An 18,056-nucleotide genomic window follows, 5' to 3' on the forward strand; every position below is an offset into this window, starting at 1 on the left:
CATTATATGTCCACTTAGGTATGCTCGCGCTATCGAGTGTGCCATTTCATTTAAATGCAATCCACAGTGACTCGGTACCTATACAAGTTTTAGAGAATTCCATTGTGAAGGAACTAATGTTAGAAACATGTTTAGATTTGACGAATTGCATGAAGCTGTAAGCGAAGTACAGACAGAAGGGAAACGTGTTATAAGAAGCGCACTTAATGCGTTCGAAGGGAATTTCCGAAGCGCTAAAATCATTGCTTCAAGCTCGACATCAAAAACAGGAATGAAATCTTGCAGTCCCAAAGGGAATGAACAGCCAAGCGAAAGCGAGGAAATGCCTACCCCCGCCTTTTCGTTGTTCACTGAAGCGTCTGTAGCTATTATGTTATTAGTTTGTACGTGTTCTAGGTAATCTTGCAGCAGCTTATTAAGGACGACACTGATTGCAACTGAGGGTTTCCCGGGAAATTGTCATCAAATGCTATCTTAATATTGTGATTCGATTCAGTTGGTCGAATTACCTCTGGAATGTTCAGATTTAGACAATCTAAATGTTTTTGTACAAATACAATCTTTGGAGTGTGGTAAGGAGGACAATTAGCAAGAAAAAAGGAATTTGGATCATTAATAAAGGCGTATTCAAATCGTCTAAGTGGCAAGCTGTAAAATCTCAGTAATGTTTGAATTGTTAGGATGCGAACTCCGCAGGGCAATGTTGGTAGGCGCGCTTCTTGATAGATAACATGATCAGCCACAAATCTACCCAGTCCCACACACAGCCGCAGGGCTTCACGCTCCAAAAGAACCACAGGCTTTGTAAGCAGGGCCGCCTGACAACAATACACACCCGAATTACAATATTGGGCGCATATATACGTTTTTTAAATCGTTAGGGAATCTCTACTAAGTCCACATTGTCGGTTACTCATTCAGCGGCGCTTACCTAAAGCACGTTGTGCCTTAGACGCTAGACTTTCTATGTGTGGACTCCAGTTGTTTTCTGCCATACATAATTTCAAAATATTTTGGAGACTCAACCTGGGAAATGGGTTATTTTTTATAAGATATAGAAATTGAAATCGAATCCATAAGCGGCAACTCTAGGAAGCCTAATCAGTCTCACTTCAGAAAATATTGCACGAGGACTGACCATCTGACTGACCATCTTAAAAGTGTACATCCTGCACTATATATTTGCTCAAGTCAGAGATATGAGACGTCCTAACTGAAAATTAATCAGCAGATATAGTTAGAAGCCATAAATTCTCATGGTACACCTACCAGGTAATGAGTAATCCAACTGAAGGGTGTAGCTATTTCAGCGAGTTATTAAGTCTTGACTTCCCGTACGTAGCAGGCGAAAAACAAAGACGACAGTTGCAGAGCGAAGAGGAGACAAAGGTCCCAGCGGTTCATATGTCTCCTCTTCTCCTTTTAATCGCTTTGTTCATTGTGACTTTGGCATATATGAAGTCGAGATGTGCCAGCTCATGCATGTTATCATAACGAGGAATCCTTAAATTCCGACAATGCAATGACGATCGATGCACCCCAAAAAGTAAATATTCAGGCCAACTACAAACATCGCATAGGTGACAATATATTTTTACAACATAGAAAAAATGGAAGGTCTCGCCGTAATTAGGTAAAAGCGCCGTACGAGTTACCGCAGATCCCTACGAAAAAAAGAAATCAGAAATGTCCGCTTCAACGGACCGCTGCGTCATTTACCTCATTAAATCTCAGTAACGAAAATATTACTGGCAGCTACTTCATGGTACTGGAAACAATATGCACTAGGTTTTCTTCCAGTAACGCATTGCTATAGGCTTCTGTCGTGGTCAAAAAAGCACGCAAAGCAATTTGAAGGGTGGCGAACAAACAGCAAAATATTCATTCTCTAGGCATAGGCTATCAATAGCTTTAGAAATAATTTTTAGTTGGCTAGCTTTATCCCTTTCAAAAATATAATAAGCCTTGTCCTGTGTGTATATTTAAATATATTGTGTATGTGCATGGTATTTACAGTGGAAATTTAAAACAATGTTGAAGTGAGAAAATACGATTGAGGCAGCCGCCGCTAGCGCTACTAATGCGTATGTCCTCCTGTTGTCAGGATTTGCAGAAATAAAGCGAAAGTATGAATTAAAAGCCGTGCACGTCCCCGCCAACAATGATGCAGTAAGCTATTAGCCTCAGTAAAATGCCAAGTGAAATGGTCGAGGAAAGTCAAAAGAAACCTCAAATGTTGTGGGTGACAAAGCTCTGGTAATTTTAGGTGTGTGTGGGGGGGGGAGGGGAGGGGGGCTACAGCATCTCCCGGAGCGAACTCAGCCCCCCCCCCCCCGGAAAACTCCGGAGGGGGCTCGGGTCCAGGAGCCCCCCCCCCCCCCCCCTCCGTAGTCGGCGCCTATGCAGGTCGCCATGGAGTTGTAAGTACAATACGAAGTCATAACTTTTGAGGTTTAAGGATCTTTTTAATCTCGCTGGTGGCAGGGAGTATAATTCTTGTATAATTTTAGTATAATTGTAAGAACAAAAGTCCGAATAAAAATTGAGAGGGGGGAGTGATTCCACTGTGACTGTGCTTTGTATAGGGTCAGCATTGTTCGTCCGTACTATGTATTTAACGTATGGTTGCTTGGTACACTTGGATGATTAGTTAAACGTGAAAATGGTTTGTTGGGCTAGTTGGTAGACGGCCCTAGTCGCAGAATGCCAGCAAACTTGAAGAAGGAGAAAGTCGAGAGGATGTTGGCTGGACAAACAACTTGCCTTCATTCTTGAAAACAACTTCCCCAAAGCCGCACTAAACATGCGCAAGGCACAACATATCATAATAACGGTAATCACATTATCTATGCACGGCAACACGGCTAAAGATGCTAAAACTCATTCTTGGTTAGGACCACCGATGTCGCGCTTACACACTTTTCGGGGCCAAGTTTAGAAATGCGATAGGCTTCTGTCAACTTTCTTTCCTGCTGCATCCTCGCCTTCCCCCCGACTGACATGTTGCTGAAGAAGGGAGTGCATCCGTGCTGCTTACAATGTTGCGGAAGGTTGTCGCCCGAGCTTGTAGGCACACGGGACACGAGGGGCAGCTGTAGCTCTCCCATGTTCAGTTTGCCGCCACGTTTACATAAAGCTTTAAGCACTCCAAATAATTTTCGAAGTCGGCAAGCAGTCGCTACGTGTCTGCGTTAGAAGCACAGCGTCTGCCGCTGTCCAAAACTGCATGCAGTCGAAACAAAGGGTGAACGAAAGCACGGAAGAAAAATCCTTGGAACACGCGGCAGCTTATTATGCTGCTCATTTGGTTTTGATTCGCACGCTCAGGGTGCGCGGTACCGAAGCGACATAAGGAAAAAACAGCCCTCAAGCTACATATATATATATATATATATATATATATATATATATATATATATATATATATATATATATATATATATATATATATATTGACTCGCGGTTTTTTTTTATTTTGAAAAGGCATATGATACCACATGGCGATACGCCATTTTGAGAGACCTGGCTGACATGGGAATTCGCGGAAGAATGCTGAATTGTCTATGCGATTTCATGTCAAACCGAACATTTAAACCGAACATTTTATCACATAAGCACTGGGGATCTGACCGTACATGTCTACTACGTATATACCGATCCCTTGTACGTTGCATCCTCGACTACGGTAGTGTAATTTATGGTGCAGCTAGGCAGTCCTACATTAAGCGACTTGATCCAGTTCACAATCTTGGCCTACGACTGGCGAGCGGTGCCTACAGGACATCGCCTGTACAAAGTTTATACGTTGACGCTAATGAGACTTCATTACAGCACCGCAGAGCACAACTTACACTTTGCTATGTACTAAGAATTCGGTCATCACCACAACATATATGCTACAACATCGTAACACAGTGCCAATCACGAATACACTACACAAATAAACCAAACATGATTCGGCCACTCATCTTAAGACACGAACAATATTGTCAGACCTATGATGTTCCTCCCGAAGCCCTGCAGGTTGCCGAAAGGCCACCAAGATTGCCCCCGTGGTGCAATTTTACACAGCTGTGTGACTGGACGTTAACACATATATATAAAAAAAAAGACATTCCACAAGAGCATATAATACAAGAGTTCCGAGCTATCCAAGAAAAATATAAAAATTACACAGAATTTTACACTGACGGCTCTAAAACACAAGAATACGTAGGTGTCGGGATCGTAACAAAAAATTGGGAAAATAGCATTCGCATAAATAATTTTTCTTCAGTCTTTACCGCCGAAGTTTATGCGATTTGGATGGCAGTTAAGAAAATTACTTCCGACAGGCAGAAGAATGCTATTATTTATACCGACTCGTTAAGTGCCCTAAGAGCCCTTAACTTAAACTCCGCGTCTGAACCCCTGCTTGGCGATATCTTAAACATAGTGTTTAACAAGAAATACGAAGGAACCATACGATTCTGCTGGGTCCCAAGCGATGTTGGGATAGCAGGGAATGAAGCTGCAGATAGAAGCGCATCCATGGCAGCGCACAAAAGCATCACACACATAAAACACTTCCATACAAAGACAGCATCAGAGCGGTTCGTAAGGCCCTAGCATCAAAATGGCAACAAGAATGGAACTCGTGCGTAAATAACAAGTTACATATAACTAAACCCCTGTTTCGCGAGTGGAAATCATGCACTCACCAAGAACGGTTCTATGAAGTAATGCTATGTCGACTTCGAATTGGACACACGCATCTAACACACAATTTTTTACTTCGAAACTAAAGTCCACCACCATGCGAGAAATGTCACGCAACGCTCACAGTAACCCACATCATTATATCATGCCCACACACTGAAACACAGAGACGAAAACATTTCAAAAATTTGTATCACTTACATATACCTCTGCACCCTGCCTTAATATTGGGCGATGACCCACTAGTGCCATTCACTAACCTGTTCCAGTTTTTAGGTGAAATCGGTTATCTACATCGACTTTAAGGTAACACAGCTATAACTACCTTAACATTGGATCTTATGCTGTCCTGTGACTGGCGCAGCATGGCCTTAGTCGTTTTTGCGCCATTAAACCCGAATTAACTAACTAACATATATATATATACATGGGCGCTTGTAGGTTGAGGATGCACGTTCGAGAAAACCGATGCTTTACTCCTACGGTTCGACAAGGGTCTGGCCTTCGTCAGCGCCGGTCAGTCGCCGAAATGTAGGGATAAAGCATTGTGTTTTTTTTTTTTTTTCGTACGTGCATCCTCAACGTACAAGTGCCTCTTCAACTACCGGATCCCGGCAGACTCTCATTTTGTATAGATAAATATTGTAATGGAGGAAGATAAACAAACAACAAACGCATCTCATGAGTTCTGCTGAAAGTCTCTTTTCTTAAGGGGAGACAAATGCACAAAAAATTGTTTCTCCTGCGTTGGTCCACACCGATATCACTAGCCGGTTACCGTACAGGCCATGTGTTCTCATTCAGTGCCTCGGCGATCAGGAAAGGACAGTCCAACTTTGCGTGCAACTTCTTGCGTGGTGACTGAGCGTATTGCTCTACCCACAACTCGTCCCAGACCTGCTATTGCGGCGCTGGTCGGTGCCAGCGGCCATAGTACCGTTTCTGGGCTTTTGCGCGTCGGTGGCCCTTTTGCGTACCTCAGCCCGAATGTTGAGGCAGATGGTTTGTCTTGAAGTAGTAAACGTCCAAGCTTTTGATGGCGGTCAGTTTTGTAATGTGTCGGTAGACATCTTCATAAGGTGAAGTTCCAAAAGAAGATTAAAACGCCGCATTTTTCGTATGCAGGCGCTGATTCCAGATGGTCATCCCAGTCAGTTTCGGTTTCTTGTTCTTGCATTAAGCCATCAGTCGGGCCTGTAGGGTCGGGTTGTGATTCTCAGTTAATCCGTTCGCTTGAGGATGCTATGCTAAAGTGAAGTAGTATTCCGCGCCAGCATTCAGGGCGTAAGTTCAAAGTTCACGACTGCGGTAAAAGGTCACTCTATCTGGAACCACGTTTCTTGAGCAGACCGTGCTTCCATTGAAAGCGGTCCTGCAGAAATTTATGACCAAGTTAGCAGCGAGAGAAGGCACTGCAATGACTTCCACAAACTTCGATAATGAGTCCACTGCGACTAACACGTTCCGCTTGCCTGCTGCTGTAGTTGGTAATGGGCCGACGTGATCAATCCCGATTTGTGACGAAGTGTCAGGGAGCGGAATAGGTTGGTATCCCAACCAAGGTTGGCATCCCGGGCAACGCTTGTGCTTTTGGCTCATCTCGCAGCTTGTGACATACGACGGAATGCTCTTATCCATCCCAGGCCACATAACGTCCCTGGATCTTACAAAGATTAGCCCGTAAGGGTATGTGTCCACCTTCCGGGGTATCATGAATGGCGTGTAGGATTTCAGAACGCATGGTCGAGGGGATTAGTAGAAGATGACATTAATCTTGGTTGCTGGTCGATTCCGGTCGATACAAAGTTTTTCGCACAGCGCAAATTTGGAATCGCACTGCCTATCTCCGAGAGAGCTTATTATTGATGCCAAATCTGAATCACACCGTTGAGAGTTAGAAACGTCCAGTTGTGCGAACCAGATCCACCCTGCTTCGGTTTGAGGTGAGCTCTCCACCCATACACTCTAAAAATTTTCACACCCTTATGGGTGTAATAGGGGTGTTTCGGTTTTTTACCCTTGTAAACACCCATGAAACGCCTTTTTTTTCAAAATAGGGTGTTCCACAAGAAAACATCCTTGGAACACCCCAGTCCTTCTAATTTACACCCTAATTTCATGGGTGTAAATTAACAAGGCTATAGTGTGATAAATGAATGTTGGCAGGTTACGCATTTATATTGGCCATACATGAGACGCATGCTACCTGGCTGCCCCCGGGCCGCATACTTTAGACAGCGCCAATTACCAGCTGCATTTCCTTTTAAATATGAATACTGTTCTAATCTTATTAGATATACAAGTAGTAGGACTTGCTGCAGTTCTCAGGTATGTAATAAAAAAAAACTACACACAGCCATCAGAAAGCCTTAGTTTCAGCAGGTATCTGCGAGCTGTGTAAGAGCCAGTTAAAAAGAAAAACTACATATCCCCCTTACATACGTTATCACCTCTGGATCACTACCGACTGCACCTTTCCGATAAAAAAAATTGCAGAGACAGTGAATGCTGCGAGAACCAACACGCACCTACTCCCTAGCCGAGCAATGCTGTCTGGGTCGCTCCCTCTCTCCCCCCTTCAACCCCCTGGGAAAATGAGAATGCTACGCCTCTGTCTCAGTTGAAGAAATGACTACGATGGCATTGTCATTCATGCCATTCATGTCATTGCATATATGTCATGGACACATGCAATGCATATTCTGATATATATCTAGTTAAAGAAATAACCACGACATTGTCAATCATGCGATAGCATGTATGTTGTGTCACAACATTCGTTTGGCATTCCGTGCATATTCTATACATACCCAGTTAACGAATGACCATAATGGCCTCATGTCACTTATGCCATTCATGTCATGACATACATGACATGTCATTATCTTTGTCATGCATTGCACAATTATATACACCCAGTTAATGAAACCACCACAGTGGTATTGCAGTGTAGGAGGCTGATAGATGGGCAGATTCAAAGTGCCTGAGGTTCACAAAGAATGATTTTATTAAAATGTTAAACTTGTGTCCCTCACACACACTGATGCCACAAGGTGTGGGTTGCCGAGGTCTTGGGCAACACACCTCCAATGCACACAACCAAGGAGCAATGGGAGACCAAGCTGTCCAGCTTGAACCCCAAGAATCAGCTATAGCACAGACTGACAGAGCTCTGAAGGCAGCCGAGGCCCACTAGCTCATGGAATAAGGTGGCAGCCCTCCTCGGGCAAAGACTTTGTTAGCTCACAACCAGTAAATTGTATATTATGATCATCAAGCCTGTACAATATACATGTGCTCATACAAATACACTCTGCATAGCTCTGACATGCCCCATTCCATCACAATAGCTGGTGGGATGGACATGTGGGCTCAAGATAGTCTAATAAATAACACGGCAGTGAGACACTTGTACGTACAAACACAGGCTACATACCAGTAGGTGAGACAAGGTAAACTCGATGCACAAGAAAATACATTGTTATTACAGTTCCCAGCTTCTGTATTAATGAATTTGTCATTCATGTCGAGAACGGCTTTGTAAGTGAGAAAATTACAAATATATAGTACAAGTCAGAATGTCACCACTGTAAGGACGCGGCATCTTTACAGTGGCGACACTTTGAAATGTATGCACTTAGAACTTTGAAAATGTATCATTGTAATGGCAACAATTAGAAGACATGCATACAAGAATGTGGAATAACCATGACATTAATAAGCATTTTTTTAATATCATCACATAACTTTACAAATAAAGGAGTGAGCAAGAGAACAGAAACAAACAGCACCAAAATCTCGCAGCATTACAAAACACAGTTAACCATAGCTTAGCCTCCAATGACGCAGAAGAATAATCACTAAGCTATTGGCATGCTACTCCTGCTAGTTTTTACTAATGATATAAAGTTGAAAAATTTAAGTGTACACTGACCAAGCTTGGTGCACCAAAGCTCGGCTAGAACAATCCTGAACGAGCACCTACAATTGTTCGACCTCTGTGCTCTCTCAAGTATACAGGTTCTATATCGGACTCTGGAAATGACCACAGAATCTGGTGGTCATCTGTAGTCTGTACAACATATACATGAAAATGCTCATCAAAGCAAATGGTACGAAATACCGTTCCTACAACTACAAGAATCTTGTTTACAAAAAGTATCTCGCATATTTGCAAAAACTGTGGATGGGAATCATCATGGACACTGCTGACAATGGCACACCCTACTCTGTATGTCCTACCATTTGTTGTAACAGAGTTTGCAGAAAATATACACGCAGCGTTCAAGTTGTGTTGAATGATGCACTCTTTGGCAATGTCAGATAGGTGCTCATGCAGCACCTGGCAACAACCAGCACTGACCAAAATGCCCCTGTCCTCCCCATTAATAATGGAAAAACACTGAAAGAACTGATGTCACATGGCCAGAGTGTGACAAAGGTTCTTGAAGTTGTGGATTTTACGAGCAATATCCTTGAAATACTGGTGTTTAGCCTCAAAGCGCATCGCCCAAAGTAAAATTAAAGGGCCAAACTTTTGCATTATTGAGGGATAGTGTATGAGGTAGTGCATCTTGCATGGAAAAGACACAGAAGGAAACAACCTGCTGAAGTCTAGCAAAAAAAGCTGAATTTTTCTTTGCAAGTAAGCTATATATGAGACTGGAAGCTTCCAGCACATGATGATATCCGTGATATCACGAAGAAGCAAGTAAAGTTGCCAGACTTCATCTTCTGATGGTACGCACTCTCCTACGAACAGGGCAAGATGGCAGAACAGACAAAAACACTGCGTAGCTGACCCTTTGAATGGTGCCTTTGCTTGGAGAAATGTGTTAGAAATAGCTTCTGGCTTATTTCGAACATCACTTGGATCATACTTCCATCTGGAAATGCAACTGTTCAGGAACTGAAGAGAAAACATCTTTTTGAAATTAAATAACGAATTATGTGCCTGAGTGAAAATGGTAGCACACCTTCATGCATATCATGCATAATATCTGGTGGAAAGTGCTGAGTTGGGTCAAAACCTTGACATTGAAGAGCACAGGGGCTCTGAACTCCATACAGTGATGTGGTGGGCAATCCAGCACTTAGCATTGACAAATGATGACGATGTCCTTCTGGCGAACGTAAAACATAGTCAGTCTCTAGATGCTTGTAATTAATCTCGGTTCGCAGTGCCATGCAATATCTGCAAATTCTGCCATGAGAAAAACTGCATTTAAACCCTCCCATTCTATGAGTAGAAAGATTGTCACCAGTGAACACAAATACTGACCCTTTCAGCACTTTCCCATTCACAACTATGCCTTCATTTTCTAATCTGCTCACATCTTCAAGCAAAGGTGCAAGTATCTTAGGTAACCCATACGTGCTCACATGTTTGTCTCTTACTAGAAGTGCCAAGTTAATTTCTGTCAACTGTGAGCGGAGATTCGCACACGAATTCAGCACTGAGAAATAAACTGCAGTCAATTTGTGTGTGCCTCGTTTGCTACCGATAGGATTGCATACCTCGAACTCATCGCTGTAAAGTTGCAAACAAATCTTGCTGGTGTCACCAGCAAAGTATGTGTGGTCAGAAAATGCGCTTCCATCAAACACTGAGCACATGTAATTTTCCAATTTAACTGGGTGATCAAAGTTCCCTGATAATGTCACATTCTCAAGGACAGATTTGAGCACATCACACAGAGGCACATATTCCATTGTTTCAGTTTTCCCATTGCTGGCTACCCCAAGAATAACTGTTTGTGGTTTAGTAAATGGAAAGTGCATTTTCCAGTACGAAGACTGACCTGCAGTTGTCAGCAGATAGTTCATACTATCTGTATGTAGGACCTCTTTCACGATTCTAGCCACCTCTACACTAGACTGGAGTCGGTCGTCTTCCAAAAGAGCTTTTACAAAGAATATTACATCATTAGCTATTTCATGCAATGTCGATCCTGGAAGTCGTCGCCCCTCCTTCCACTTCAAAAACAATGTTGCAAGCTGCTTCACATAGTCTGAATCACCGGATATGGACAGCTCACTGCATTCTGTTTCTCCAAGTGCTCCTAAGACGTCAAGAGTATCTGAACCAGTTTCAGCAGCACTTCCAGTGGTGTCTGCAGTGTTTGAAGTTGCATTCATGCTGGGAACTGGCCTCTTCAATATGTCACTGTGTCTTCTGTACACATGCTTCTTGTATGAAGTAAACAGTCTGACGTTTTGCATGCATCCAGCCAAGCCACAGACCCAGTTGCTTTCATGTCCATGAGCTACGTGAAGGTGACGGAAGAGTGACTTCAATGAAACTGCAGAGCAGCTGCATCTTGGGCACCGAAAATAGCGAATTCCAGGCATCTCACATGAGCCTGCTTGCCTTGGTTGACGAAATATTGCGAGTGGTCACAGGATCCTGCAGGAAAAAAAAGGATGAAATTTAAAAGCACGACAAATTGCACAGGGAGATAACTGAGGAGTGGAGATATTACATCTTTTATCATTGCAAAACTTATACTTTACTTGGTTTATAGCGACCCTGAAACACTGTTCAAACTAAGCATGCAATGACCCACTATTAAAGCATCCACACTTCACAAATCTGCCTCAAACATTTTCTAAATCCTTCATGCATGAGGGGAGTTAGACACATTTATCACGTTGATGAGCAGCTTTCTCCGTTTTTGTAGCATATTGATGGCTAGGCTCATTGTGGCACTACATGGCAGCTGCAGTATCTACACTATGCAGAACACCACTGCTATCTCAGAGCCCATGTGCAGTAGATGCAGCTACGTGCAGCTGTTATGTGCAGACCGGCAGTGCAAAGATGAAGAGCTTTTTTAGACTTCTTGAGAGTGCAGGCATATATAATTTCAGAAAATGGAACAGCACGAATAGACGAGACACGAGCAAAAGGCAGTAAATGGGATGAGCACTAACTCTCAACCAAGTTTAATCACTGAAATCTGGGTTACATATATACACCTGCACAATCAAATAAAAAAAATTAAAAACAAACACATGTCTAGGTAAGCAACTGTTACTGCAGTGAGCAGCCAAGATATGCCAGCTCCTTTGGAGATAGTGCAAATAAAGGCTGGCTGATTCAGTCAGCACCTTTGCAATCAATATTGCCAGCTTCAACTACTAAGCTCATGTATAGGTCCTTAAACTAGTACAGAATAACTGCTTCATTGAACAAAAGTGAGCATTTGTAATGACAGCAATGTGTGGACACTTGTGCATATGGTCATTTTTGTTTAGTGACATGCTATGCTCCTTTAACCTCCGTTGATGCAGTGTGAGACACGTGTTTGTTATTGTCCCATTTTCTGCCTTTATACCAGCTCAGTATACCAACTCACCCAACTTTACATCCTATTACAACATATAGTTTTCATTTATTTAACTTAAAACTTGCAATAACAGTAGTGCTGAGAATGTTCTCGCCATCATGAAACCAGCCAGTAACTGCTTGTGGCTCCAGAAGAGGGTTGTAGCACCGAAAAAGACAACACAGAAGCAAGATGGGACAGGCGCAACTTCCAACTGTTTATTCACCGCGTATGTGAATGAATATAAGGACAAATCAAGATAGGTAGCAAGAACCACACATGCGCGTGAGGGTTTTTACAAAGAAAGCGGATAAAAGATAGGTGAGGCACGCACGTATCTCATGCCCGTGTATCTAAAAAAGCAGTTTCATTCTTATAAATGGAGATAGATGGGGCGCTAACACAATTGCTACTGTTTCTTTTGATATAGAAGGCCTCCAACAGTTCACGGGCTGTCTGGTCCTTACTTCTGTTTAAAACTTTTGCTTCTTTCAGCCTTGCCACACACTTAATCTTCCTTTCTTCTCCGCAGGCTTTAGAGTGATGCAGCAGATGAGAACCAGTGCCATTTTGTAAATCCTGATTATGTTCCGCTAATCGGTCGTTAATACAGCAGCCAGTTTGTCTGATATGCTTCTTTCCGCATGTGAGAGGTATTTGATATACGACTCCCACGGCACATTTAACAAGCGGAGCTGCATGTCTCTTTTTACATTTAGTTTTTTTTTACCTTGTTGGGATCCGTTTTAATGCACAAGCCAGCCAGTTTCTTCGGGGCGGAAAAAACCACAGGAGCGTTATATTTTGTCGCCACATGCTTCTAATTGTGACTACCTTATTGGGTGTACGGGATGACAACCAGTCTACTTTTGCTTTTGGAGACCTCATCTTGATCGCCCTTTTTTTCTGTCCTGTCCCGTCTCGCTTCTATGTGTTGTCTTTTTCGGCGCTACAACCTTCTTCTGGAAACATGCACCAACTAGCCCCCCAACAAGTATTACTCAGTTAACTGCTTGTAGGCTTTCGACAACTGCATAAAGGCATGTGCCGTGAGCATGCAGTTTTTTTTTACTGTTTTGACACAGTACTGTACCCTAGTGCATGCAGTGAAATAATATTTGGCTCATATGCTCACAGGAGCCTCCTTTACAGATCGGTAGAGTTTCTTATTAGGTTCATACGTGTTTAAGGGCCCCATTAAAAATGGCAAAATATTTATTTTCATAATTTAGGGCCAATTTCCTCTAGTACTCATATACAATTCAGAAATAAAACTATTGGAACATCTTTACTTTTCACAGGGTTTTCTATGCTAGCAAAATTAAAGGAAATATCTTGAGACCACTCACAGTTCCAATGTGCCATCCACAGCTGGCCACCCACAACTGAAGCTTCCGAGGTGCTGTGCGAGTTCTTAGGCCCCCATGATGCAAGATATGAGCAATCCTAGAATGAGGAGAGAGAATTAAGTAAACATGACATATTTTTGTATTTGCCATAAATAAAAGTCTGTGAGTAATGGTAGCAATCATGATTAGTGCCAGCCTAATGTGTTTTTAAAGTAAATTGCACACAGTGTGTGCACCCACTTGACTGGGCAGGGGCTGGAGGAAGGGGAAGGATCAGGGCAGGCAGCATCCATGGTACAAAAAAAATTAGAGGTGGGGGGCAGTGGCACATGCCCAGTGTGCAACACCCTGGCTAGGCCACTGACGACACGTCAATCTCAATATGAGCGTTGTAAAAACCAATGTAGGTTGGGAACTGAGCCACATGGGTCACTACAACAAGGTATGGCTAGTCACCTCTGCTGTTTTTCATGCTGAAAGTTATTTGGATATTGACTGTTACTAATCCACAAGCTGTGCACTTGAAATGTGGTTACCCATAGATAACGCACACGCTAAAGACAATTAGCTAAGCTGTACGAGCTAATTCTGTGAACTATGGCACAGAGAAAAATCCATGGAAAATAAGAGCAGCAAAGTTCTAACTAAATTTATTTAATAAGCCAACAGCCGATATACCGTGTGTTACACATAATTAGTACTAAAATTCTAAAAATAAAATTAAATTATGGGGTTTTACGTGCCAAAACCACTTTCTGATTATGAGGCACGCCGTAGTGGGGGACTCCGGAAATTTCGACCACCTGGGGTTCTTTAACGTGCACCTAAATCTAAGTACACGGGTGTTTTCGCATTTCGCCCCCATCGAAATGCGGCCACCGTGGCCGGGATTCAATCCCGCGACCTCGTGCTCAGCAGCCCAACACCATAGCCACTGAGCAACCACGGCGGGTGTACTAAAATTCTGTCCAGCTAAACTGCGCTTGCCGCGTAGCAGGACAGAACCAAGGCCATGCTTTCCGTTGCTTGGAGCAAATCTGACAATTCTTTGTATTCTGCCTAATTACATGATTAGTTATTAATAATTAAGCAACTGCTCTTTCAGAGCAATGTGTCAATGAGAAAATTCTAGACCAACCTGAAAATTTTCCGACCAAGCTTCCTGTTGCTCAGTACGTGCTAGAATCTTAACCCTTTCAGAGTCAATGACGTAAATACACGGCGCCGCGAAGATGTTCAAAATGGTCAATGCCGTATATTTACAGCGCCGTCTGTACGTTTAAAACGACTGCCAATTTCCTAACTTTTTCTTTTCTGTCATATGCGGCCACTATGTGGGAATGCGGGGGATTTTTTTCGTGCGCCTCCCTCTCTCGGTTTTCGTTGCATGGTTTGTTTTAGAGCTAGTTTGCTCCCGCGCGTCTGTATACTACCGCTCACGCTTTGACGCGCCGGTGGGCGGGCGGGCGGCGGTTTGGATTTTGTTCTGCGAGCGGTTTCGGCTTCTCGCGCTTGCAAAAGTGATGGCTATCTCTTTACTAATCGCTCAAAGGCGGACCGCTTGTTTCTCGCTCGTTAGCGCTTACAGGGGTGCGCATAGGAAGGATGCCGCCGTGCATTCTTTCCGTTGCTTCTTTTTTTTTTGCGACTCGCGAAAACTTAATTGTGAACACTTGGCGATAAGATGAAGATTAGCGGAAGTTTGCCACACGTTTTGCTTTTCTGACGGGCACACAACCACAAAGTTTTCTTGAGTGAATGCACCTACGCAGTTCTATTACGCTATGGATGTACAGTACATATTAGTGTAAGAGCAGAAACATTTGCGAATTGCGAAATATTCTCGTGTGCGCATTTTCAAAGCCTTATGTGTATAACAATGCATCATATTTTTAATTCTTATAAGTTTATTTCCTTTTTTATTGTTGTTATTCATGAATGAAGAGTACATATATACTAACGCAAAATATTTATTTCTCACTTTAAAGTCACCCTAGAAAGATTACGGTAATTTTTTTTTCAGATAAGTCCCTACGAACAATTGGAATCTGCAATAAAAAGAAAATCGACCCTGGGCGGTCGCATATGGCAAAAAAGATCGACCCTCAAAGGGCAAAACTTACTTGGAAAAACTTACATAGCATGTACTGTTTCATGATTATTAGTCAGCCTCAACCGAGCAACATTTGCCCTGTAATTTGTTTTTCTTTTTCTTTTGTTTTTTTATGCGTGAGCATTGTATGGCTACTTCACTGGGAAAATCGTGCGTCCCAGGACCGTCCGTAACTTGAGTGGGTGAGTGAGTGAAAAACTTTATCAGCTCTAGATTCGCTGGTCTTCTGCGGTCTTCAGATGGAATCGTCCATCTTTTAGCACAACGGTCGGTTGCCCTTAGTCCAGGGCTCCGCTGGATGCTGCTGCCAGTTGTGCTCGCCGAACCAGACCTTCTTGGTCGACCTGGCGATCGCTGGAGAGCACTCCCTCCCATTGCTCCGTAACGTAACGCAGTGCGCACCGATCCCAGAAATAGTGCGACACCGGGCCGACCAGCGGTGGAGGAGAAAGCAGGCGTTTAAACCTACGCAAACCCGGGCAAGGATGCTAAAACTAAGCTAAACGGGAGGTAGCAAGCAATATATGGGACGCCCCAGGAAAGAAAACCGCTCACTAAGTACAGCAAGGGCCTAAGGGGACGCCGGAACAAGATGCAATAATACCTAGGCGAGAAAGGTATACGGATGTCACACGGCGCACGTTTGATCGCGATCAAGCCCGATTCGGATGGGATTTCTCGGTCGTGATTGGCTCCTTTGCATAAAATGCGCGAGAGAACCAATCGCAGTCGAGAATTCCGATCCGTATCGGTGCCGATCGCGATCAGAAGTGTACGTGTGACACCGGTATTACAGGGATAGCAAGTAGTTAATATGGAACGCCCACGAAAGCCCCGATCAGTGAGGAGAAAAGGCAACGGCCGGATGACGCAAGCGAACGACGAGCACGCCAATTGCTAGATACGCTACGCCTTAATTTTCTTTATCGAGCGGTTGTGCCTATGCTTACGCACTCTTGGTTAATTCCCCCTACCGGACTGTCTGCATATAATTTTTTAAATGTGTACATTAGATAAGGTTCATAAAGTTCTGTTTGAAGACTTACCGAGCTGACGGCCGTCCGCACAAATCGCACCGCTGTTCTTGTTGCTGCATCAGGCCACAAGTCTCGAGGAGTTCAGGCAGGCAGAAGGTACAGAAGACGCAAGGCGTAACCAGCCGTTACGTTGAATCGCATCTTCATCTCCTATCTAGCGATAGTAGCGCCATCGGTAGTGTGAAGACAAGGCGCGAATGCAGGCACAAAGGCTCGACCGTCTCGGCGTCGTCGAAGAAAATGGCTGAAAGGTAGCGCCGGTGACACGCACATACAGACTGCGATGCGCGCGTCGAGAGGACGCTTGAATGCACACACAAAGGCTAACGGTCGCGAGCGTCTCAGCGTGTGTTAAGTGTCCGGGTTTTTGCTATGGTTTTGGCGGCGTGGCACAATTTGTTTTTCACATAAGCCAGTCGTAAAACCATCCTATTCGCTTGACATTCTATAGCGCCTGCGTGTCTGCGTCTCCCGTGTATACTAACGTGCCGCTACTCTGTGCGGTTGCCGCGCTGACTTGGTCGACAATGTGCTAAGAACGTCCATGCTCACCGCTGGGATCCCCATGGGAACAAAAGTTAAGAGAAAGCTTTAGCTCGGGCCCGATTCCGACGCGGCCTATTCAAATAAATGTAAAACGCAAGAACGTTTTTTCTTGATAAAACCCCCGGACCGACCTTAATGAAATTTGTTGAATTTGACAGAGGAAGTTAAATTCTAGTGATGGTTGGAAGAGGAATTTCGATTTAGGGCCTGAATTTTCCGAAAACGATTTTCAAGAATTGGAGAGTTCGCTGCACCAAAACAGATATCGCGTTTCTGTAAACGGCATCCAGTTTCTGTAAACGGCATCCATTATATCATTCAAAGGGGACAAAATCAATATGTTAATGTATATCGTACGTGGCTTTGTTACGTTGTGTACAAGGGTTCTGCAAAAGCTGCATTTCCATACTACTGAACTTTCTTTAAATTCCTGTGTAACATATAAATTTTTTCCGCTTTAGACGTACTATCAGATGCAATTCACAGAATTGTGATAACAATTTTCATTGCTGAGTGACGGAGTTGTAAATTTGATAATGTTGTTTTCTGAAAATTTTTGGTTTTTGCCAATTTTTTATAAAAAATTGACAATCTAAATAAAAAACTCGAAACCAACAGTCACTAAAATTTAAGTTTTTCTTTTAAAGGCAACAAACCTCGTCAACTTTGGTGCAGCGGTTGCCGAGAAAGACGAATTCTCCTTTTACATGTATTTAGATAGGAGCACCCTAGCGAAAGCTTCCTCTTAACCTCAAAAGTCGAGCTTTTGTCGACTAATTGCGCCAGAAGCAAAAGCCACGTATACGCGATGTTTAAAACATTGCATATATATGGCATTAAGGTATGTCTTTCGTTCTGTAATTTTATGCGAATTTTATTAGCAAAACTATGACCTTTGAGAGTAGCTTGTTACTTTAGGGGACGCCGTCCCTGCAGGGTAGATTTGGACACCATATTTGAATTACCGTATTTAAAACATTCTAAA

At 43.3% G+C, this 18,056-nt stretch overlaps 1 protein-coding gene across 1 annotated transcript; it reads right to left on the minus strand.

Moving 5' to 3' along the window:
- Window positions 1-8,412: 8,412 nt before the first annotated feature.
- On the minus strand, window positions 8,413-16,631 carry LOC126516765 (uncharacterized). Its single transcript, XM_050166867.3, has 3 exons — window positions 16,535-16,631; window positions 13,376-13,472; window positions 8,413-11,104 (listed from the first exon to the last, which is right to left on the minus strand). The coding sequence occupies exon 3, from the start codon at window positions 11,047-11,049 to the stop codon at window positions 9,601-9,603; it is 1,449 nt and encodes a 482-aa protein (XP_050022824.2). The 5' UTR covers window positions 11,050-11,104; window positions 13,376-13,472; window positions 16,535-16,631; the 3' UTR covers window positions 8,413-9,600.
- Window positions 16,632-18,056: the final 1,425 nt, after the last annotated feature.

Source organism: Dermacentor andersoni, unplaced genomic scaffold, assembly GCF_023375885.2.
Source record: "Dermacentor andersoni unplaced genomic scaffold, qqDerAnde1_hic_scaffold ctg00000042.1, whole genome shotgun sequence".
Classification (NCBI taxonomy): Eukaryota; Metazoa; Arthropoda; class Arachnida; order Ixodida; family Ixodidae; genus Dermacentor; species Dermacentor andersoni.